Consider the following 23,002-nt stretch of genomic DNA (forward strand, 5'->3'; position numbering starts at 1 on the left):
ACACTTTCCTTTCACATTGTATCTCTTGCACAGTCATACATGGCTGTGTCCTCTGCTTTCAGGCTGTTCGTTTGTAAATAAAAATTGGAGCTGTCCTTAAAGGCTGAGAAGAGCCCTTGGATGGCAGGTAAATAGTAATGGCTTTCTGAAGATTTCCAGTACCGTAGCTCACCAGCTATCCCACACCCTTCCTTGGCTTCTGTCTCATCCACATCATCCAATAATCAGTTACAACAAATCCACTTGTGGCACATTTCAGCTGTACAGATTCTCCAGGCCTCTAATTCTGAACCCAGTTTGGCCAGAACAACCTGTGAATGGATCCTTGTTAAGAATAAGAAAGCACAGTACTATTTTTTTTCATATTATGAATACTGAGAGACCTTAAAGGCAAGTTGAACACAGATTACCCTGCAGAGAATCTATTTATGTGGTCGCTAAGACTCAACACCAACTTGACAGCACTTAATCAATCAGTGATGAATATTTCTATGCCACCCCAAATACACAACTCTGGGTGGAGCAAAATACCTTCCCAGGTGGCTACAAATACTATCAAAAGGAGCCAATATATTGTTCTTCTGGTGTTTGAAAGATATTCTAAAAAGAAATAGCCCAAGGACTTCCTCTTGAATGATCAGAGGTGATGTTTGTTCTTCCAAATGGAGTCTGCACTGAACAAGGAATATTCATACAGGGAGGTCCAGCAGTATTTGCATGCCACTCAACATATAAAACACCAAGGCTGCATCCTATGCACACTTTCTTGGGAGTATGCCATACCAAACTCAGTGGGATTTACTTCTGTGTAAACACACATCGAATTGGGCAGCAAATGTTCCTGTATCAATAGATTCCCTTCAGAGTTGTAATCTGGTGGAGCCTCGCAAATGGAGAAGCTGTTTTCTAAATTGTGTTTACATTTATTTTCATTTAACACATTTTTTATTTTCTTATTTACATGAGCTCTGCAGTTTTTGTGGTTTTTTGCAATAAACCTTGTGTATTCTTTTGTTTGCATTAGGTATGTCATTCTAAGTTAGGTCAGTGAATCCAATCTCTCAGTGATTTTTACCACAACATCCCAAAATTGACTTGTTGGGGGCCATGAGGTATATCTTCCCCTTTCAATCTCAAGCTGGCCATTCTCTATTCAGAATTACCCAACCGGTAAACCACCCCCAATCTGTCAGTGAATTTCCCTTTTGGGGGTCCTGGATCGCCATGCTTGTGGGCCCTGGATTTTGTCTCCTACCCCTCCAAATTCAAGCTGAGCATTCCCTAATGAGAACATTCAGCAAAACATTACCACACACCACTCTTTCCTACTGAAACTCACAGGCGTGACTGATGGCGGGTTTTTAAGAAGGGGAGTTTTTGTGCTGCCTCTGAGAGGGTTTTGCTCACTGTGAGTCTTGCACAGTAATACACGGCTGTGTCTTCAGGCTTCAGGGCATTCAGTTGGAGGAACACCTGGCTTTTTGAGTTGTCTTTTGTGATGCTCATGCGGCTTCGTAAAGCACTGTTATAGTCAGTGCTTCCAGCAGCCCTGATCAGTCCAACCCACTCCAGTCCTTTTCCCGGGGGCTGACGAACCAAGTTCACTTCGTAGCTTGCAAGAGAAAATCCAGATACTGTACAAGTTAGTCTCAGAGTGCTTCCTGGGCTTTTCACTCCACCACCAGATTCAATGAGTGTCTGCAGAGAAACACCTGCATATCAAGGAAGGATATAGATATTTTAAATTTTAAAAAGGCAACACAATGGCAACACAACATCCAAAATACATAAGGGGCACAATGAAGCTTTTCTTACATGCAGGGAAGGTCATTAGCAAACTTAACAAGAGCCTCAGTTCCATGACTTAGAAGGATAGAAACAGCTCCTAGGACTTGTGTTCCGTCAGTGACCCTGAATACCGCATTCTCAGCTTGCACCTTCCCTTTAAAGAAAGCCACACTGGAGAATAATTTGCATGGCACCATGGATGCTTCATATATACAAGGCCAGTGCAGGCTCATGCTGAATGTGTAGCACCCATTCCACATTTTCTCCCCATGGCATTTTTTTAGAAATGTCTAAAATAATGTGATGTTCTTACATTTGCAGCAACTTGTAAACGACGTTCAGCCAATGATTTGCAGACCTTTTTTTCTGTTATGACTTGAAGTCAACATTTTAACGTAGCCACATTGGAAAGCAGCCCTCTTGTGGCTTTACCATTATCATCCTCTGACTCAGCGCCAAAGCTCAGACATGGAAGCACATGACATATGCTTCCTTTGGGGCACATGGAATTTCCATCGCTCTGGGTTAGAAAGATGAGCTCCTAGAGCAGAGAACAGGGTATGATTTCTAGGCGGGTCCATTCACTTTGGAAATTAGGCATTTTATTCCTATATTTAGAGCCACAGGATTGTTGGGAAACCTACCTACATTTAGAACATTCCAGCTGCATGGATCAGACGTTGTTAGATTTCAATCCAATGGGGTCAACCCCCAACTCTTGCAAATGGGAGTGGGATATAGCTCAGAGCCTGCTAACCGAGTGAACAAGCACTTTTAAAAGTGTTAATTCTTTTATATTTCTAAGGGGAGAGCAGCTGGCTCTGTACAGTCTCAGCACAGAATCCTTCCAGTGGCTGTTGCTAGTGTCTCTCTTATGTTCTTCTTAGAGAGTGAGCTCTTTGGGGACAGAGATTCACTTCCTCCTTCTTTTTCTGTGTAGACTGCTTTGAGAACTTTTTTCTTCTTCAAAAAAGTTATATTCGTAGTAGTACACAGGAACATAGAAAGCTGCCATATACTGAATCAGACCATTGGTCCATCTAGTACCAGTATTGTCTCCACAGACTGGCAACGGATTCTCTAAAGTTACAGGCAGGAGTCTATCTCAGCCCTATCTTGGAGATGCCAGAGATTGAACTTGGGACCTTTTGCATGCAAGCTAATGCTCTACAAATGATTTATGTCCTCATCTCCTAAGGGGAATATCTTAAAGCAGACAGAGTTCACATATAGTCACCCATAGAAATGCAAACCAGGGCAGACCCTGCTTAGAAAAGGGGGCAATTCATGCTTGCTACCAGAAGACTTCTCCTCATGACCAACTCGCAGAAAAGATGAAACTAAAGTACAGTAGTTGGTAATACAACCACACTTGGATGAAGATATTCAGGAGTACTTTGTTAATTATCTTTTAATAGCCTCATTAACTAGCAGTCAGAACTCAGTAGGCCTCTTCACAAAACCATCCAAATCAGGGTAGGGGGCATCCTACCCTGGTTTGCATGATTGTATGAACTCACAAGAATCCCTCCAACCCTGGCTACTATAAGCAAGGTAGCTCAGTTTTTTTTATACCCTGTTGCCAGGGGCTGGCAACCACAGATGTGCCACTCTGCAAAGCACAGTCCATGAGCCTGTAGCTGCGGCTGCTTCAGCAAGGCTAAATTCACCTCCTGATCCTTCATGGCCAATAGGAGGGCAGCTGCTAATGTAAGGAGGCTTTCTAGTTAACTGGTAGCGTGAAGCATTTCTGGGAAGACTTGCTAGACCTCAGAGGCATTTGCAAGTTTGTTGCTTCCAATTTCAAAATGCCTGGTTTAATCTTGTGTTTCCTGGGATGGCTGACCCAAACGGTAATTCTGACCATCTCCTGCCACTGGAGTAGGAGCTCTCTAACCATCCAACCCATCCACAAATGGTTGTGTGAACAGGCCTAGTTTATTAGGGCTTGCCCAGGCAGCCCTAATGTTGTTTCCTCTCTCATGATGTTCTGACTCTCTCTATAGTCTACTTGCATAAAATACTTCCATCCTTCTCAGTCCATAAATCTTACAGGGGTGAGGCATACATAGCGCCCTTTCTCATGACCAGTGAGAAAGGGTAAGAGGGCTAGCAGGGAGGAAACCTTAAAAAGCTTATCTCTGCTCAGATGGTCACCAGCTGCTGATGGTAGATCCGAGGGTGAGGGTTACGGGACACGCCACCCTGCCCCCAGAGCTCCGATAATGCACTGCATGAGTGTGCAGTGCATTATGGGGATCCTCCCTCCTGTTCCTGGAGCTGTCTGGGATCTCCGCCATCTGCCCTCTGAGGCTGAACGCAGCCACAGCTGGCAGACCATCAATAAAACACGTTTAGGAGAGAGCTCGCTCTCCTAACCTTGTTTTAGAGGATGAACCTTGTTTTAGTGGGTGGCTGCCTAGGTGGGTTTGCCGCCAGGATGCCTCTAGGATCGGGCCCAATCCCAATCCCATACACACGTGCATGGAAAACTGGGCTGGGCTTCCATAGCCTGTTTTTCAATGTGTGTGTGAATAGCTTCATGGACTTCTTGTGTTCAACTTTTCAAGTTCTAGATGAAAAGTACTTGCCCTGATACTTGCTGCATTTTGTTGCATGCTACAGCACCAAACTAAAACTGGAAGCTGCCTTATACCAAGTCAGACCTTTGGTCGATCTAGCTCAGTATTGTCTACACAGATGGGCAATGGCTTCTCCAAGGTTGCAGGCAGGAGTCTCTTGCAGTGGGCAAGTGATTGGCTGTAGACCACCTTTTGTCATTTCTGCTGCTCATGTAATCTATTATCTCCGTACCTTCACTGGCAGGGGAGTGAGGTTCAGCAGAGTGTTCAGTGTCACACATTCCACATCTACATCTTCTTGCTCTTTCCACCTAGAACCTGCAAGAAGCCTTCCACCTTCAAGAAGCCTCCCAGGCTTGGGGGTCTCTCCAGGATGTCCTGTGTGCTTGCGCAGGGCATCCTGGAACTTCCGGGGGGCACACGGTCCCCAATCCCCACAGCCCCCACTGGCTTCGTGATGGAACCAGCAGCCGTGTGGGCAGCTGATCCGGCCGCCCAGCTACGAGTGGCTGCTATTCTGCGGGGAGAGCGGACTAAGCCCGCTTTCCCTTCAGAACCCCGCCAGGCACTTCACACAGGTCATGTGGAGTGCCTCAGTGCCTCAGACTGGTTAAAAGTTTCATAACTGCTTTGATTCATGGCAGGAAGTTACGAAACATTCTGGAAGTGAATCCCCCACTCTGTCTATCAGTCATGCCTTCATTTTAAAGGAGTGGTACTCCCATTTTTTGCACCTCATGTTATACCTCCAGCATGGATGGGCAAAAAGTCCTCAAAATTCATATGGTAGGAGCATATTTTCATTTATTGATTTATTGATTGATTGATTGATTGATTGATTGAATTTATACCCTGCCCAAACTTACATCTCTGGGCATGATATGTGGATGTTCATGGTGATGGGTCCCCCCTTTGATTTTTTTTTTAATTATTATTTTTTCATTTTAAAAAAAGCATTTTAAAAACTCTTTTAAAATGCATTAAATTTTAACAAGTAGACTCATCTCCTTGAGCATCCACACATTTAATGCTATATTTATGTTCCTTTCTTAGGCCTCACAAGCCTTACGGTTTATGGTAAGCATGGCCATCACAGGGGACCAGAGTTCCCAGGGAGAACCCTCTCCTACCAGAAATCTATGGTTGTGAAAACAACCTTAACATATTTTGAAGTGATGGGTGACAATACACCTGTGCTAGAATCTGAGCACATTCACACAGGTAGGGCTGCTCATGTAAAGTACTGGGCTTGGTCCTGATCCCGACACTCTTTGCCGGGGGTAGCCCTTTTTAAAACATCCGCAAATGAGGGGGAAAACCCCCCGTGTAAAATGAAGAAAAATGCAGTGGAAAACTAATGAAACATATTAAACATATTAATGATGATCAGCCATGGAAAACTATATTCATTAACATGGATGTCCCTCAAATATATTATAAAGAGCCTTCTTCAGTCAATCAATAAAATATTTTAAAGTTCCCTAGTTAAAGCCAATGGATAATCCACATGACTGCTCTTTTTACACAAAGATGACAACTGGCCAAGGTCACTTTTCCAGGATGAGGAGGAGGAAAAGCAGCATCCACTTATCATCTGGAATGAGCAGAAGGGTGTGAGTCATCATTTTCCCCACCCTACCCAACCTTCTCTTTTGAGGTGCATGAAATGCAAAGCCCCAGAACATTTTGTTGGGGAAAGGAGTCAAGTTGGTTGTTCTGGTGGAACAAGCTTGGCATGTTTTGAGTGTTGTGAGCAGCTATTCTTAACATAAATGACTGCATGTGTGTACAGATCTGTACGTGTGTACACTATATATATAGATTGTCCATGCATTGAATGCAACTTGGGGAAAGGATTTCTGTCCTCTTGTGCGACATGAGCTGAGTGAACACACATTGAAGAATTGCACCAGTCATGCACTGGTGCTAACATCACTGCTAATACACCTTCTGTTGATATGTAACATTTGGAGTGCTGTAAACTGCTTAGAGGTGTATCTCTTCCCATTCAGAGCTAGCACAACATTATTCTGGATGAGGACTGGTATTCATCGATCTATGGCTTTATGGGTATGGGTATATCTTAGAGTCCTATTTTTACTGTCTGAATTGCACAACATGCAAATGACTTCTTGGGTTAGCCGTCTTTAAGGGCAAGATAGCAGTGGATTTTTATTTACTCACGGTCTGGATATTCATCCACAAGCCAAGGAGTGGGCTGGTTTCGGCAACCAAATGGAGAGGAACTGGAATGGATTGGAGTGATCTGGAGCTGTGGAGGCACAATTTATAACAGTGCTCTCCAAAACCACATCAGCATAACACACGAAACCTCCAGAATTCAGGCTTCTCTGCAGTAAGTGGCCTGAAGCCTGACAACACAGCCATCTAGTACTGTGCAAGAGAGAGAGGGACACAGATTTTGAAGCTCAAACAAAAACTACCCTTGCGTGAAGTCACCCATCCTTTAAGGGCAGGAGATAGAAAGGGGGCACTCATTCTTTTTAACATATTCTGAAATGCCTCCTCTTCTCTTGGGGTTCTCTTGGGGTTCATGGCTCACAAAAAGGGCTCTCTTTTTGTGACCCATCATAAGCATTGCCAGTCAGAGAAAACAATACTGGGCTAGATTTAGCATGTATTTATTTGTTTGATTTATATCCCGCTCTATCCCATTGTTTCAGTCTTACAGCATTTTCCTTAATTAAATTCTGCCTCTATAAAAGGCAGTTCCACACACCCATAACATTCAAATGTCAAAATGTAAGTGAATTAAAACATAGAGGAAAAGATGTCCAATGCACTCTTTAATTTGTGCAGGACTGATATTTCCCCCTTTTTTGCTTTATCTATGATGCTTGAGGAGGGGAAATTGCTTATGAGAGAATAGGCCAGTTAAAATAATCATCATTAGGGTAGGAGAAACCACCTACCTGAATTTGGGAGCTGTGTGCACTTCTGTTTGCCAACTGTCCACTAGAGAAAAACACTGTAGGAGGCAGGTACTGTGATCATGTGTCAAGACCCAGCTTGGTAATGCAGGTGCATTCCTACCCAGATTCCATCCCCAGCTTCTGAACAAAATCATCCTACCCAGCTGAGACTTGACTGATAATCAAACTCCTTGCTGCCGACCTTGTTTTTAATCTAGCAGCATGCTCAGCCTCCAAATTAGGGCAGGATTCTTCTCCCATGTAATTGAAAAGCAATCTATGACCACTGCCGATAACTGCCTATAGCCTTTGAAGTCAGGCAGTATATACATTAAATAAATAAATAAATAAATAAAATAATAAATCAAGGGTTCCCCAACTGGGAGCCTCCATATGTTGCTGAACTACAGCTCCCATCATCCCCAACCACAATAAATTGTAGCTAGGGCTGATGGGAGTTGTAGTTCAGCAATGTCTGGAGGCTCCTAGGTTGGGCACCCTTGACCTTAGGCTTTTTGTTCTCCAATCTGTCTGAAGTGATTCCCCATTTGGATTTGTTTTTCATATGTATGGCAAATCTTTTCCTGCCAGTCATGTCTCTTCCTTTTTCTGAACCACAAAATCACTGCTAGGAGGACAGAGTACAAATCTTTTCTGAGACTATTAAAAACTCCAATGCCTCTAGAAACAGATCCTACCAGTGGAATCTTGCAGAGACTTAAGATGTCTGCCATACAAAATGAGATATCAGTGCTAAGCCCCCACAATGAGTGCTATGGAGTTTTCCTGGGTCCCACAATTGTAGTTCTTTCCCTACTCTAATGTCCATCACATCAACTACCCTTATGCTGTCCAGGGGCACAAGTCTTACTGCATAAAGGTTTTAACAACAATGCCACTTGCAGAAAAACAATCCTGAGGGTCACCACCTTCTCTGCCCTCCAGATAGACCTTCCACCGCCCAAGAGAGCTGGTAACTAAGCATCCATATGAATCTCTGAAGATTATCCCTGGAAAATGCAAAAATAATGTGAATGGGAGGCTCCACCCTCATCCTCCCGAGACCACTCCTCCAACACAATTCTAACCAATTTTTATAACTGCTTCCCTCATAAACATAAAAGTAATCTTATGTAGATGGTAAGTAAGGGTTTGTTCAGCAGCCACTCATTTTTCTTCTTCTACTCCTTTCTCTCCTTTTTTTTTCTCACTCCACAGGATCCCCATTGGGACAAACATCTAAACAACAAAACACAAAAGATTACTAGATGGAATACAACACACACCTATGCTCCACATCACTTGAAGAACTTGGTTGCAAAGCCACTGCTACACTGCCATTCTGGGGCTATGCAAAGCATGTTACTGAACGAGTTGCCAGCTGTGTGTGGCAACTTGTGCTGAGAAGAAATCATCCACAGTCCTGAGAAGAAATTGTTCCACTCTCTTCGATGCTGGTCAGACGCCACTTGGAGTACTTTCTGACAGGTTGAGCAGTGAGATGTAAAAAAGCTGTGTACCTGGTCAGCTCAGCCAAAATTGTGTCTAGTGGCAAAGCATATATGTGGGAAGGGGAAGCAATATTTGATTATTCCCTCTGTCTCCAGGAGTGCTCTTCACCATCCAGAAACATGCCCCTGAGGATCAATTTTTGATCAAGGGGAAATGAGGCTATAATACAGGACCATCACTAAAAGCTTCAATTGATGTTTATTACTAGAAATAGGTAAACACATTATGGGACCCTAATTAGCCATCATATAACACCACATTAATTCTCAATTTTACTATTAATTCAATGCACTGTCATTCTGATTTATTAGAATATATGAAGAAAAGATATTTCATTAGCGTACATGGTGGCCCACAATTATCTTAGGAGGAGGCCTACAGACGAATTACATGGACCTGGGCAGTTTCTGCCCAGTTGTCCTTATTAGCATCTTTGTGTTGTTCAGCTCTGGCCTCAGCAAAATAATGTAGCATTTGGGAGAAAAGATGCAACCCAGTAACCCTGCACTGGAGGCCAAGATGGAGAAGATCTCCACAGCCACCATGGATTTCCCCTTAGTGCTGAGATAGGTTGGAATGAAACACAGCCAAACACTGCAAAACATTAGCATACTGAAAGTGATGAACTTGGCTTCGTTAAAACTGTCTGGCAACTTCCTAGCTAAGAAAGCCACAGTGAAGCTGATGGTGGATAGAAGTCCCATGTAGCCTAGGACAAGATAAAACATGATGGTAGACCCTTCATTACATCCTGCTATAATCTCTACATTCAGTGACTGCATGTCCACATCTGGGAATGGGGGAGAGGTTCCTAGCCACACAGCACAAATGCCTGCTTGAATAAGGGAGCAGGAGAGAACAATGGAGATGGCCAGTCTTTTCCCCAACCATTTCCTCATGCTGGAACCTGGTTTGGTGGCCATGAAAGCTACAACCACAGTGATGGTTTTGGCCAACACACAAGAAATAGCTACTGAGAAGATGATGCCGAAAGCAGATTGTTGGAGGAAGCAGGTCACCTTTGTAGGTTGTCCAAGGAACATCAAAGAGCAGAGAAAGCAAAGCAGGAGGGAAATGAGAAGTGCATAGGTGATGTCCCGGTTGTTGGCTTTGACGGTGGGGGTACTTTTGTGCTTGATGAAGGTTCCTAGCACCAAAACTGTGATAAGAGAAAGAGAAGCAGCAACAAAAGCTGAAGTGATCCCTAATGGTTCTTCATAAGAAAGGAAAGTGATAAGTTTGGGGTGGCATCCAGATCTGTTTTTGTTTGGATAGTGATCTTCTGGGCATCTGAAGCAGTCATCCATGTCTGAAAAACAGAAAGAAGCCCCAGTTTAAAGCCAATTTATATCTTATTAAGGGCAAAATTACTGCCTGCCAAATGTCATTTGTGGCTGACTTCTGCCTGTTGGTTCTAGTTGTTGAGGAAATCATATTTAATATGTCTTTAATATACCTTTTTAATATACACCCTGTTATGCTTATTATTTAGAAGATAGCCTGGTGTCCTTGCAGGACATCCCTTTATTGCATGGGGAATGGCAATTCATCCAAATTGCCACTCAATATTAAATCCATATAATATTTTAAACTTGTATTTCAGATGAGTATGATGTGGCAATTCTGATTGATTTGGGATCTCCCCTCCCCCCACCACAATGCAATAACAGGATTTTCCAGGAGGGACTTAATGGGGCGCTTCTCACGATCAGCAAAAATCAGGCTACTGGAGGCTAGCCCGATTTTTGGTGACCGTAAGAACCACCGGGCTTGCAGCAGAGCCCGGTGGTTCTTGAGCGGGTAACCCGCTCGAGAACCCCTGCTAAAAAGCAGGTTTGTGGAGCGAGTGCTCCTGCAAACCTGCTTTTTGAAATCTTGAGTAGGTGCGTTGTGCCTTCGCGCTGCACTTACTCATGAGTAGACCCCCAGACGGGAGGCGAAAAATCATCTCCCGGCTCGGGGGTCTCCCCAGTATTCCCTGTGCAGTCGTGCAGGGCATACTGGGGCTTGCGGGGGCCGTGCAGCCCCCGCTCCCCCCACCCCCCACCAGCTCCATCACAGATCCAGCCATTGTGTGGGCAGCCGATCCGGCCGCCCAGGGCTCCCTGCCCGCTCGTGAGTGGGGAGAGCGGGCTTAGTCCGCTCTTTCCACTCACCAGGAAAAAACAGGTCTCACTGATCGTGAGACCCGGTCCAATGTCTTCATAGCACTTTTGCAGCATCCCCCACTTAATCCTGTGAGGTAGGAAATATAGTACTCTCATTCTATGAAAAAGTTGAATCTTAAAAGTGGAGTCTTAATCACCAAATGAATTATCCCTGTATGATGGAAAAAGAAAAATTACATCACCCACCCTTCCAGACTGAAATCTTCCCTTGCTTAATCCTCCATGCTTGAATATTTGGTGGACTTTATCACCTACCCTTTTGGTTGGAAACCTTCCCTTCTGGACACAGAAGACAATCGTAGCAGCAAAATTTCTCCCCTTCTTTCTTTCTCTTCTGATAACCAGGATGGCAGGAGTCACTACACACTGAAAGCAGCAGAATGTCTCCATACAAATTAAGAGAGTTAAAGATTATATAATTTCATTATTTTCAAAACCATTACTCTTTTCAAGCAATCTACAAACAAGTGAAGCTTTGTCAAGGAGCAATCATAAAGATCATTGTAAATGGCAGCGGATGGGGGGGGACGACTGCTGGGACTAACCTGATTAGAGCATTATTCTTACATCCAGCATGAGCCATCCTTAAAAGCAGGCCTGCTCAACTATACTCTCCCCGAACTGTTTTTGGACTACAGTTCCCATAATCTCCAGCCACAGTGGCCATTAGCCAGGGATTATGGGAGTTGTAGACCAACATCTGCAGGAGGACCAAAGCTGAGCAGTCCTGCTTAAAGGATTAACGTTTATCAGTGAGCAGGTTGAGCTCCCGCTGAATGTGACATGAGAACCTGCCCTGTACCAGGAATACTGGTCTGACTACCGCTGTAAACGAGGATTTAACTACGATGGGCAACTATGAAATTTGGAAATGGCTTATTGGTTTTACAAAATATTTTCTAGATAGAAATTACATGTTGGAGTGGAGTCAGGATGTGTGAATCCACTGGTGATTTTCTGGATATGTGAGATATGCTGATATATTGGAAACCAACAGTTCACCAATTGTCTCCCCCAGTCTTGGTAGATTTCCTCAAAGAAATCTGTTAGGAAACAAAAATGGATTTTGGTACTCCTGGCCACCCTGGAGGTATCCATAGCATGAAAATTGAGAGAAGCTGTCTTTTCGCTCTCTTTAGATTTCCATGTGATTAGGAGCAACAGCCTTAGATCCTGATAACCCGTGGCAAGCTCAGGTTGTGTAGAAAAGTCCATTTTTGGTCTCCAAATGACCTGTCTGGAGTACTCAAGAATTACTTAGGATACACATCTGGTTAAAACCTTTGGGCCATGTAATTGATTCCTCATTAATGATTAATTCTTTTCCTTCTTCAAGATTGGGATCCAATCTTCCAACTTTCACTTTAAGGAAGGAGTTGTTTGGGAATGTGATGATGTTCATTATGTCAAATCCAGCTCCTGATTCCCCTATGTCATTAAAGGACAGAGTTTCTCCAGCTGAGTTGTTAGATATAATACTCTGAAGAAATGGGTGGAGCTAGTTGTAAAACAAACAAAATAACACTTTGTTATTATATATAATTTCTCTAGGCTTCAAGCTATGACCACATTCACACGAAACATAGTGGAGGCCCACGGTTCCACACCAATGAACCTGTGAATCTGCACCCATCCCCACCCACTCTCCCATTGATTTTTGGACATTCAGAAGAGCTCCCTCCCTGCAGTCTTCCTGGCTGCAGAAAGGAGGGGCAACTGGCTTCCTGGGCTTCCTTATTTAGTGAAGGACAGCCCAGGCAGCCAATAGCAGCCAGAGCAAGGGAGGAGCTTCCTCCCTCAACTCCAGTTGCAAAGTAACCAGACTGGGGTGCCAGTGTTCAGATGTAATGCTGGTACCACAGAAGCAGAGGTCCAGATGGCGTAGCTCACTACAAACTGAAGGTACAAATCAGTGTCCGGGGAGAGAAAACACAGACCCATTTTCTGTTGTGACAGTGGTTGCCCGCATTTGGACATACAGAGTTTGAAACTGGAGGTCCCTTCACCTAGGGTTTTGTGTTACAAGTGAATATGGCCTATATAAAGTTGCCATACTGTATTGGACAATTTGTCTATTAACCTCAGTAGTGTTTACCCTGGCTGGAAGGAGCTCTCCTTCATTGCAGGAGCAAGCCTTTCCCAGTGCTGCTACACAAGTGTGTAAGATGAAGGTGATTGCACCTGGAGATACATGGGAAACGTGCTCTCCCACTGATCCATGGATGCATCTCATAGTGAAATATTGAAATCTTCATGTTGAGATTCAGAAACAATATTTCTTGGAGAAAAAATATCTAGAGCCGGGTCTCACGATCAGTGAGACCCGTTTCGGGAGCTGAGCGGGGAGAGCGGGCTAAGCCCGCTCTCCCTGCAGATGATCCAGGCGGGAACCCTGGGTGGCCGGATTGGCCGCCCACACAATTGCCAGCTCCGTGATGGAGCCGGCAGGGGCTGGGGGGAGCGGTGGTCAACTGGCCCCCGCAAGCTCCAGCATGCCCTGCACAAGCGTGCAGGGCATACTGGCGAGACCCTTGGAACTGGGAGGCAGATTTTTGCCTCCCCTCCAGGGGTCTCCTCATGAGTAGCCACAGTGCGGAGCTGTGCCGTGCCTATTCATGATTTTAAAAAACAGGTTTGTGGAGTGCTCGCTCCGCAAACCCGGTTTTAGGGGAGGGGTACTTGAACGGGTCACTTGAGTGGTTCCTTGAGCGGGTTGAGCGCAGCTGAGCCCAGTGGTTCTCACGACTGCAGAAAATCGGGCTGGTGGAGGCTAGCCCGGTTTTCTGCAATCATGAGAACAGCCTACTAGTCTAACCTAGGCATAGGTTGAAATTGCAGTTATTTTTCAGTGGTTGAAGATTGAAATTTCACAACATACTTTTGGCAGGGGGGATGAAGGATGGGAGGAAATGTGAGCCCACAAAATTTGTCACTGAATAACATCAGAACCTTTTCACTTGTTGTTCCTTGGCTTTGGAATGCCCTTTGGAAGAACTTCACCGTGATGCTCCTCTCTTGGAGATTTTTTTTTTAATTGGTGGCCCAGCTTTTTAGAAGTTTTAATGTTTTAACTGCAACTAATATTTGGTAAGTTTTTAACTTTTAAGCTTTCAACATTACAATTTGTATTTAACTGGGTCCCGTTTTTAGTTAATTAATTGTTTTATCTTTTTTACTGTTTCTTTTGAGCTGTCCTGAACAGCATTGCACCGGAGTGTAAAAAAAAGTATTTTAAATTAATTAATTAATGTGCAACAGTAGTTCAGAAGTTATTTCTAAAGCAGAAATTTGGATGTTGGCTCAGATTGTCCTAATCTGTTAATAGCAATTTAATAATTACTTAATTTTTTTAGCCACCCCATGACAAATTGTTCTCCAGGCAACTTACAATACAACATTAAAACATGAGATAAGACATACCCAACACATTAAATCATGACAGACCAAAAGGGGGGGGGGAGAAAGAAAAATACAAAATACAATACAAAACAATTTAAATGACATTTCTAAAAATCAGTTAAAATCAGATCAGAATTTAAAAGGTCTGAGTGAACAAAAAGGTCTTTACCTGGCAAAACTCACTGCAGAGCCTATTCCATAAATGGGAATTTATGCATCAAAAATTAAAACTGTACAATTGAGTCATTACCTGCCAAGGATGGATTTCCTGAAGCTGAACTCTTTTACTCCCCACCATTCTTTTGGAAATAGATCTAGATGAGTACATTGTATCCAAAGCATGGGCCACAGCATAGACCGCATTATAGATGCTGTAGCTGTGGCCAGTCATGCGCATTTCAAAATGAGTTTGGGGAAGGCTCTCTAGGCTTTCCTGCCCAGTACATGTTCTAGTGATCATGGCTTCCATACTAGGATTCGGAAAGGAACAATCAAATGCTTTCTCCCAGAAGGCCTTGAGAAAACCATCTCCTTGTGTCCAGCAAGATGTTATGTTCTGAAGAAATTGCTCAAAACCCTGCAACTCAGTTGAGGGAATTGTGAAGGAAATGGCACCTTGGAACTGTTGAAGATCTGAGCTGAGGTGGGCCCTTGTGATTACTAAGTCAATCTGGGCTGTCATGATCCACACCTTTCCAAAAGATGAGCTTATGTCTTCTATTAAAGTATGCAGCCCTATCATTGTTAATGCATCTCCATAGAGAACAAATGTATTGGCTTTGCTCTCTGTAAAAAACAGATAGATCTTTGAGATCAAATCAGTAATGTCACTCCAATTATTATTAATACGCTGTCGTTGGGGAATTCTTTGTGTGAAAGCTGAGCAGATTCCATTCTGGGAAAGCAATGGCTCCAGAGTCTTCATGAAATGTTCTCCACTCTCATCGTCCACAGCAAAAAGACCAACCCATGTCCACCCAAAATGCTGAAGTAACTGGATAATCCCAATGTACTGATGTTCTTCACTGGGGGCAAGGCGATAAAATGAAGGGAACTCTGTTGTATAATTCTCTTCTGGGGCAAATGACCCATATGTGAGCTAAAAGGGAACATGAAGTTATTTTAGAGATACTGGGGTGTGTGTGTGTGTGTGTGTGTGTGTGTGTGTGTGTGTATGAATGAATATTTGCTAAGTTAAGCCCTGTTTTAAATATGCAGTTTATGTTAGTGCAGGGTCATCCCTAGGGGTGTGGGGCTAGGTGCAGAGCAGCATATGTGGGGCTTCTTTAACATTTGGGAGGGTCATGAAAAGGGTTCCAGATTCCTCCTCCCTAATTTTACTGAACTGTCTCCAAAATCTAATCTCCCATATTTTCACTCCTCAAAGCATGCTATTCTCTTCCCCCGCCCTGCAAAAAGTATCTTTCTTCTCCCCCGCCTCAAAAACAAAAACAAAAACAAAAACAAGTCCTGAAGTGAGGGGTGGATGATCCTCAAGGAGCAGAACAGCCAGCGGTTTACCCTGGTGGGAGTGTCCCGGAAGAGAATGGGGGCTGAATGGAACCTTTGACTCAGCAGAGCTCAGGTTGTGTTCCCTCTCAAGTGAACCCAGGAATCCGGCCCCTCTTCCCAGCCTCTGCCCCAGAGACGTAACTAGGGGAAACGGTGCCCGGGGCAAGCACTGAAATTGCGCCTCCCGCCACCGCCGCCGCCCATAGCTAAGCAGGGTCTGCCCTGGTTTGCATTTGAATGGGAGACTAGAAGTGTGAGCACTGGAAGATATTCCCCTCAGGAGATGGAGCCACTCTGGGAAGAGCATCTAGGTCCCAAGTTTCCTCCATGGCAGCATCTCCAAGATAGGGCTGCAAGAGACTCCTGCCTGCAACCTTGGAGAAGCTGCTGCCAGACTGGGTAGACAATACTGAGCTAGATAGACCAATGGTCTGACTCAGTATATGGCAGCTTCCTAAATACTACTGCAGCACACACACAAGACACTTGTCCCATCCTGACACTCAGCCAACTTCCATAATCAAAATCCTACACACACACACACACACACACACACACACACACACACCCCACAACTGCATACTCCTAGATTTACAAGGAATACAAGCCACACCTAATGGCACAGCAGGGAAGTAACTTGCCTAGGGAGCAAAAGGTTGCGGGTTCGAATGGAAACACCTATATCGGGCAGCAGTGATATAGGAAGATGCTGAAAGGCAACATTTCATACTACGTGGAAGTAGGCAATGGTAAACCGCTCCTGTATTCTACCAAAGAACACCACAGGGTTCTGTGGGTGCCAGGAGTCAAAACCAACTTGATAGCACAACAAGCCACACAGGGCTACCAACTTTCCAATAAGCCTCTGTAGCTGACAGCTGTGGATTCCGAGCCCGCTCAGAAAACCAAAAATGCAGTAAACAACCAAAAATCATCTGTGTCAGCCTGACACAGAGCAAGCTATTACTTTCCAGAAACCCAAGTAACTGTATTAGATGACGCCCACTCACTTACCACTTGAGTAAAAATAAAATAAAATGTAAAAAGGTCAGTTATCACAATTGTATTCTTAAGTGGGAAATTGAATTGGCGGGGGGGGTGTTCAAGGTAAAAGAAGAATTTCATTTTTTCCCCTTCTCCAGTCCCCAGCTCCCTTTTGCCTTTAGTTTCAAAACTTGCACTACACCAAGCAGTTAGATTATTCACAATGAGCCATTTCTGTATTGATCGCCAAGTATATTTAGCCCCAGCTCCTGGAATTTCTCCATTACTTACTGGAAAACAGGCAGCTTCATTTCTTGTCTCCTAAACCACTTCCCTTCACCTCATCCCCCTCCTTTAAAAAAAATTAAATACTTTCCTCTGTATTCCTCTCTCTGGCATACTGCATATCGCATTTCCAAGACACTCAGTATATAACGCTTAGATTTCAACAGGCAAAGCTGCCATCAAACTGATGTTTATATGGATTTATTTTTTTAAGTGAGATCCAAATGTTTGAGAACGAAGAGAAGCAATTCCCAAATGCCTTTTCAAAATTACCTTCTCGTCCCCTTGTGCAGGTAACACACACACACACACACACACACACACACACACACACACACACACTTACACTTACGCGTTACTCTGTGGCAGACCCTCCTCCCCACCTCCCTCCCTTTTGCAAAGCACAAACATACGATACACACAAGATAGAGATCACTAGGAAACATTTGCATAAGCAGAGCTGTCCTTGTCTCTCCACCACCACCACCCGCCGCCGCCAAGCAAAAGAAATACTCCAAGAAAGATTTACCTCAGCAGTGCATGCAGTAAATCAATTCCATCACCCTTGTTTGTTTGTTTTGTTAATGAGCTTAGTTTCTCTCTTTCTTTGCTGTGCGACCGAGCGGGAAGGGGAGGCGGAGTATGGGGTTGGTGGCAGAGGAGCGGGGGTGGGGGGGGGAGAAGAAGAGAGGAGTTCTGCAGAAGAAGGATCTCTTTTCCTCTCCTCCCTTGGGAGCTCGAGTGCAACGCCGCCCCGCCGCCCCCAGCTCCACCGGGAATGAGAAACAAACAGGAGCTGGTCCAGGGGGCAGAGATAGCAATCTTCACCCCGAGGGGAGAGGGAGGCTTCGCTTCAAACCCGGCTCTCAAGATACTGCGGTGGCTTGCGCCTCTCACAATTCAGCGAAGCCTGCCAAAAACAGAAGTCCTACTAACTTTGCCTGCGCCTGCCGGCTTCCTACCTTGTTAGCGGCTTTTTTCCTCTCCTCTCCTTAGTGCCTTTCCTGATCGTCTCACCTTCTTGCTGCCCCTGTCTACCTCAGTCTCATTCGAAATTGAAATTCCCTGGCCGTGGCCGTCAGCACAACACCAGCTCTAACCCCGTCGGGATCCCCGCCCTGTTCTGACCTAACCACTCCTCTCAGCCAATCAGAGACTCCGACCAGCACTTGGCCCCACCTATTCCATTTTGTTTTAGATCACCTAGTGCATGTTTAGGACAGTTTGTGGTGAATATGGCGGAGTGATTTTCTCTCTAGGCAGGGCGGCGGGGCGGGGAGTGAGCAACGCCGAAGCTGCAACTTGCAAGCAGGCACTGCAAACTTTAGGCACCGGGGCCATGGCGCCGGCACGCAGTGCCTCCCGGAGCTGAGCAATGCTGCTCCTTGTGGACTGCTGGGGGAAAAAAATCACCAAAAAAATGTTCCCACCAAAAGCAGGGGATCGGCGGGGGCACTTTTTGGTGCCCTCTGCCAAGTGGCGCCTGGGGCACGTGCCCCCCCTGCCCCCCTATCGTTACGCCGCTGCTCCCTTCATCAATCCCAAATCTTTGCCAGGAAGACAAGGGCATATTGCATCAAATATGTAATTGATACACATCTCACCCTGCCATGCACAGATCTTACCTGTGGAATCTTGTAGAGCCTTAAGAGGTCTGCCATGTGGAAGGAAATATCAGAGCCAAGCCCACCAATGACAGCAATTAGAATCTTCTGGGTGTCACATCTGTAGTTAGGGACAAATCTATGCCATTTGAAGAGCAGGTCCAGAGTGGTCCGATAGGTCATCCTGGCATCATAGTAGCTGTCATAGATGTGGAATCCGAGGGTGATATTGGGCAAGATCCTGGGATTCTGGTTGATCTCATTTACAGCAAAGGCCAAGGCCAAGATATGCTGGTAGAACTTTGTTACCAAGCTAAAGGACCTAAAAGGGTTCCACCAAACAAATAGATATACAGGACAAGAACATAATGGACATATGCTACATATACCCTTCCCCTTTCCCTCTTCATTTCCAGGATGGAGCGAGGTGAGCTAGGGACAGAGCATGAAGGAGGAATGGCCCTATGTGACTTTTCTGCTTGACAGGCTGACAAGCTTGGGATGGGCTGTGGCAGCAGCATGGTTGTCGGGCAACTCCATAGCTGTACGGGAGACAAGACAAGAAGAGAGAGACTGGCACTCGGACAGGCGGCCAGTGAGAAACAGCACAGGCATGGAGTGGGTGCAATCACGGGTAGGATTATGTTTATGGTTTTAAATCTGCACAAATCCATATTTATGTCATTGTCCGGGATTTGACATAACAGTTTGGTGGCCAAACCTCAGTCAGCAGCAAACCTTTGTACCAATCGAAGGTTCAAACTGAAGTTTGTCAAGGCAAACCAGAGGTCGTTTTCAGTTCAAAACTACAGTTGCATGTATTTGGACATAATGGAGTTCCAAACTCTGCCCTGTTTAACTCAAGTTTCGTGTTAGGTCTGAATCTGGCCATTGTAACACAGCAACCAGCATCCCCAGCTGGTTGCTCCCAACCCAGAGCAAATCTCTTCTCCACACTACTGCCCAATCATCCCCCACCCAATATCTACACTCCCGCAATCATGCCTCCATTACTCCCATCCTTCCCTGTTGACAGAGGTGGCAACTACAACTGCTTACATAGGTTACCTACGAATCTGCTTGAGTCAAACCATTGGTCCATCAAGTGCAGTATTGACAGCTATGACATGTGGCAGCTCTCTAGATGGGGTCCTTTCCAGTCCTATTTGGAGATGCTAGGAAATGAACCTAAGACCTTCTGCATGCAGAGCAGATGCTCTATCATGGAACTACGGCCCTTTCTGCTGCTCTTTCACTTCCCTCCTCCTGCTGGTTCAGCTCCCAGAAAGGATGGGAGAAAAAAGCAGAGGATGTTGAATGGAGCAGAAGCAAATGTGTGGAGGATCCCACACTTCCTTCATCTCTTACCTTCCCCTGCCTTGAAGAGAGCAGATGAATAACTGGAAGGAAAATGGTGTTGAAGCAGCAGCAGCAGCAGGTATCTGCACATATCTGTCTATGTTCAAACATGTCACAAGAACACAGCACAATACACATACAAAGAGAGGGAGGGAGGGGGTTCTCTTATTCTGAGAGCAGGAAGCCCATGTACATTGTAAATATGGTAGAGCATGTAAAGGACATAATGTTTAACAGTTAGAAAGGTCTCCAGGGATGAAAGGTCACCACCTTTGCAATTCATGTGGAACCGCTGCTCTCCTATCCACATTCTGACAAAATAGAGACCTACTTCACTGCAATCTCACTGACTGCAGAGAGGAAAGGGAACTGGCTGTATGTGCTTCCTTCTTTCCTGAATGACAGCCTGCATAGCCAATAGGAGCTGGAGCCAAGAAGGTGCTTCTTCCCTCAACTCTGGTTTCAGAGGAATGAAACTGCAGTGCCAGCATTCGGATGTAACACTGGTTCTACATAACATAAGTTAGAGGCAGCAAAAGTGCGTGAAAACCAAAGGTTCACATCACAGTTAGGGGAGGGTAACCACATTGTTCCATTTTTGGTCAAAACTGGTTCCTCGCATTTGGGCATACAGCTTTGGAAACTGGAGTCAAAGGGACCTCCAGTTTTCTATTACATCCACATTAGGGCAATGTCTATATCTGCTTCCCCCCACCCAATCAATTTCTCTTTTATGAACAATACTTTAAACGTATCACAAACTCAAATATTCAATGCAGGAGAGGAGGGAGCTTCCTTACCTTGATAAATGAATGAGCTCCCGTGAGGGATGTTTATTGAAAGGAAATTTGTCAAAAATGGAAATGATCTGAGAAGTAACTCCACCAACGAGGAAGTCTCCGGACTGATACGACTCATGTGGAACAGCAGAGGGGTCTTTCATAGAACACTTCCAAGTACCTGCTTCACACACGCTTTGGGGCAGCAAAAGTAGGAACATTACTAGTCTCAACATCTTAACTAGAAAATCTTCTTTTTGGACATAAGCTCTCCTGGCTTCATCTATACTGTCAGGCTGATGGATTCTCTATCTGATCTGGTTTAAACTGAATCCTTGGGTGGTGACTCAGTCTGCCAATATGCTTATCAGCCTGCTCTTTAGAATCAGTAAAGTTAGAAGTGCAGACCTTAGGTGGCCGTCTGAGACTGCCAATACACTGCAGGTGGACCTGAAAATGTGGAGGCAAGGGTCTCAGAGATCAAAGCTGTGCCTGTCTGTCACTACCTAGCCCAGCTTTTGGTGGCCCAGGACTTGTTTATACTCAGTATATAAAACCACATTCATTTTTACTTGTTGATTTTTTTTAGCACTTCCTGAAAGTCACTGAAGATTTCTAACCACAAATTATAGTGATTTGCATAATTACAGGGAAGACAACTCAGCAAATTTTAAGAAATCATTATTTTTATTGTTTTTCAAATCAGAAGACTAATCTCCATTGGTCCCTTGAGGATCAATGTTGCAGATGCTTCCAGATTTTGACAGTGAGTGAACACTTACAGAAAAGTTAGGTTCCCAAGACTGAGCAAAATGTTTGATTAAGTATACCAGTGTAGAGTGAGCAGAATTGCTTAATTATTGCTTCGTTGTTAGTTGTTTAATAATTGCATAATTAATTAATTCCTCTATATTGATTCATCAGGTTGCATGCACATTAATGTGTTAATATGACTTTGCAGCAATCTCTGCTTGTTAAGGATGTTGCTGTGCTTTTGAGGTACATAGCGAGCACTCCACTAACCCCATTTTGGCCACCGTGAGTCACCACGGCATGGCTCCACACCACGGCGACTTGTATGGAGACCCCTGCTAGGAGGCTAAAACAAGCCTTCTGGTCTTGGGGGTCTACCCAGGATGCTCTGTGCACTTGCAGGTGGCCCCTGATACCTGCAGGCCCCCGATACTCTCACCCTACTGGCAGTGTGATGGAGCCATGAATCAAGGACTCCATGATTTCTTGTTTATGGGGAAAGTGGGCTTGGCCCGCACTCCCCACCTAAGCCCATCCATCTCTCCCCACTTCTTATGTGGAGATCCGCCTAGTGGGCATAACAGAAACATTTGGGAGCAGTGAGAACCAGTGGGACACTGTAATCTCTGGATATAAGCTCTATAGAAAGGACAGGAAGGGGCACCTTGGAGGTGGAGTAGCACTGTACGTTAAAGAAGGGAGAGAATCTAATAAGCTAGAAAACCTAGGAGAACCATATTATGCCTGTCTTGAAACAGTTACACTGGCTGCCGATATGTTTCTGGGCAAAATACAAAGTGCTGGTTATTACCTTTAAAGCCATGAACAGCATAGGTCTGGGTTATTTTAGAGAGTGCCTTCTTTTGCATGATCCCCACCACATGTTAAGGTCAACTGAGGAGGTCTGTCTTCAGTTACCACCAGTTCGTCTGGTGGCGACTCAGAGACGGGCCTTCTCTGTAGCTGCCCGGGGCCTGTGGAATGCACTCCCAGTGGAAATCTGTAATCTGAATTCATTGCTGGCCTTCAGGAGAGTCCTAAAACCTATCTGTTTGTATTTCTGGGTCTATACTTTTAATCTTCTGATTGGTAGACTGATACTCTTAGGGCACTTCCTTCTCCTTTGTTCTCTGCTCCTTCTTCCTTCCTTCATGAGGTAGCTAGTAAAGGGTGCCGGCTTTCTATACAAGTTTGTACCTTCTTTAATGTACTTGTTTTAACCCTTAAGCAATTGTCTCCAGATCCCTTCAGTGAGCTCTGTTCTCACCACACTGGGTTTCTCTGCTAAATAATGGGTTGACCCAAATTCTCCCCAACAGCTTCTTCTGGTTTCTCCACTTGTGA

At 44.8% G+C, this 23,002-nt stretch overlaps 1 protein-coding gene and 1 gene segment (V, D, J or C); both read right to left on the bottom strand.

Annotated features, from left to right (window-relative positions):
* Window positions 1–1,335: 1,335 nt before the first annotated feature.
* Window positions 1,336–1,861, bottom strand: LOC128329637 (Ig heavy chain V region PJ14-like). The segment is given in 2 exon segments: window positions 1,336–1,712; window positions 1,816–1,861. Coding segments are annotated over 2 exon segments (423 nt in total).
* A 7,340-nt stretch (window positions 1,862–9,201) lies between these two features.
* LOC128329645 (vomeronasal type-2 receptor 26-like) lies at window positions 9,202–21,069 on the bottom strand. The gene is made up of 6 exons (XM_053261192.1): window positions 20,927–21,069; window positions 18,789–19,089; window positions 14,633–15,481; window positions 12,254–12,481; window positions 11,239–11,365; window positions 9,202–10,124 (listed from the first exon to the last, which is right to left on the bottom strand). Exons 1-6 carry the CDS (start codon window positions 21,067–21,069, stop codon window positions 9,202–9,204), a joined length of 2,571 nt encoding a protein of 856 aa, XP_053117167.1.
* Window positions 21,070–23,002: the final 1,933 nt, after the last annotated feature.

This window comes from Hemicordylus capensis, chromosome 6 (assembly GCF_027244095.1).
Source record: "Hemicordylus capensis ecotype Gifberg chromosome 6, rHemCap1.1.pri, whole genome shotgun sequence".
NCBI classification, from domain to species: Eukaryota; Metazoa; Chordata; class Lepidosauria; order Squamata; family Cordylidae; genus Hemicordylus; species Hemicordylus capensis.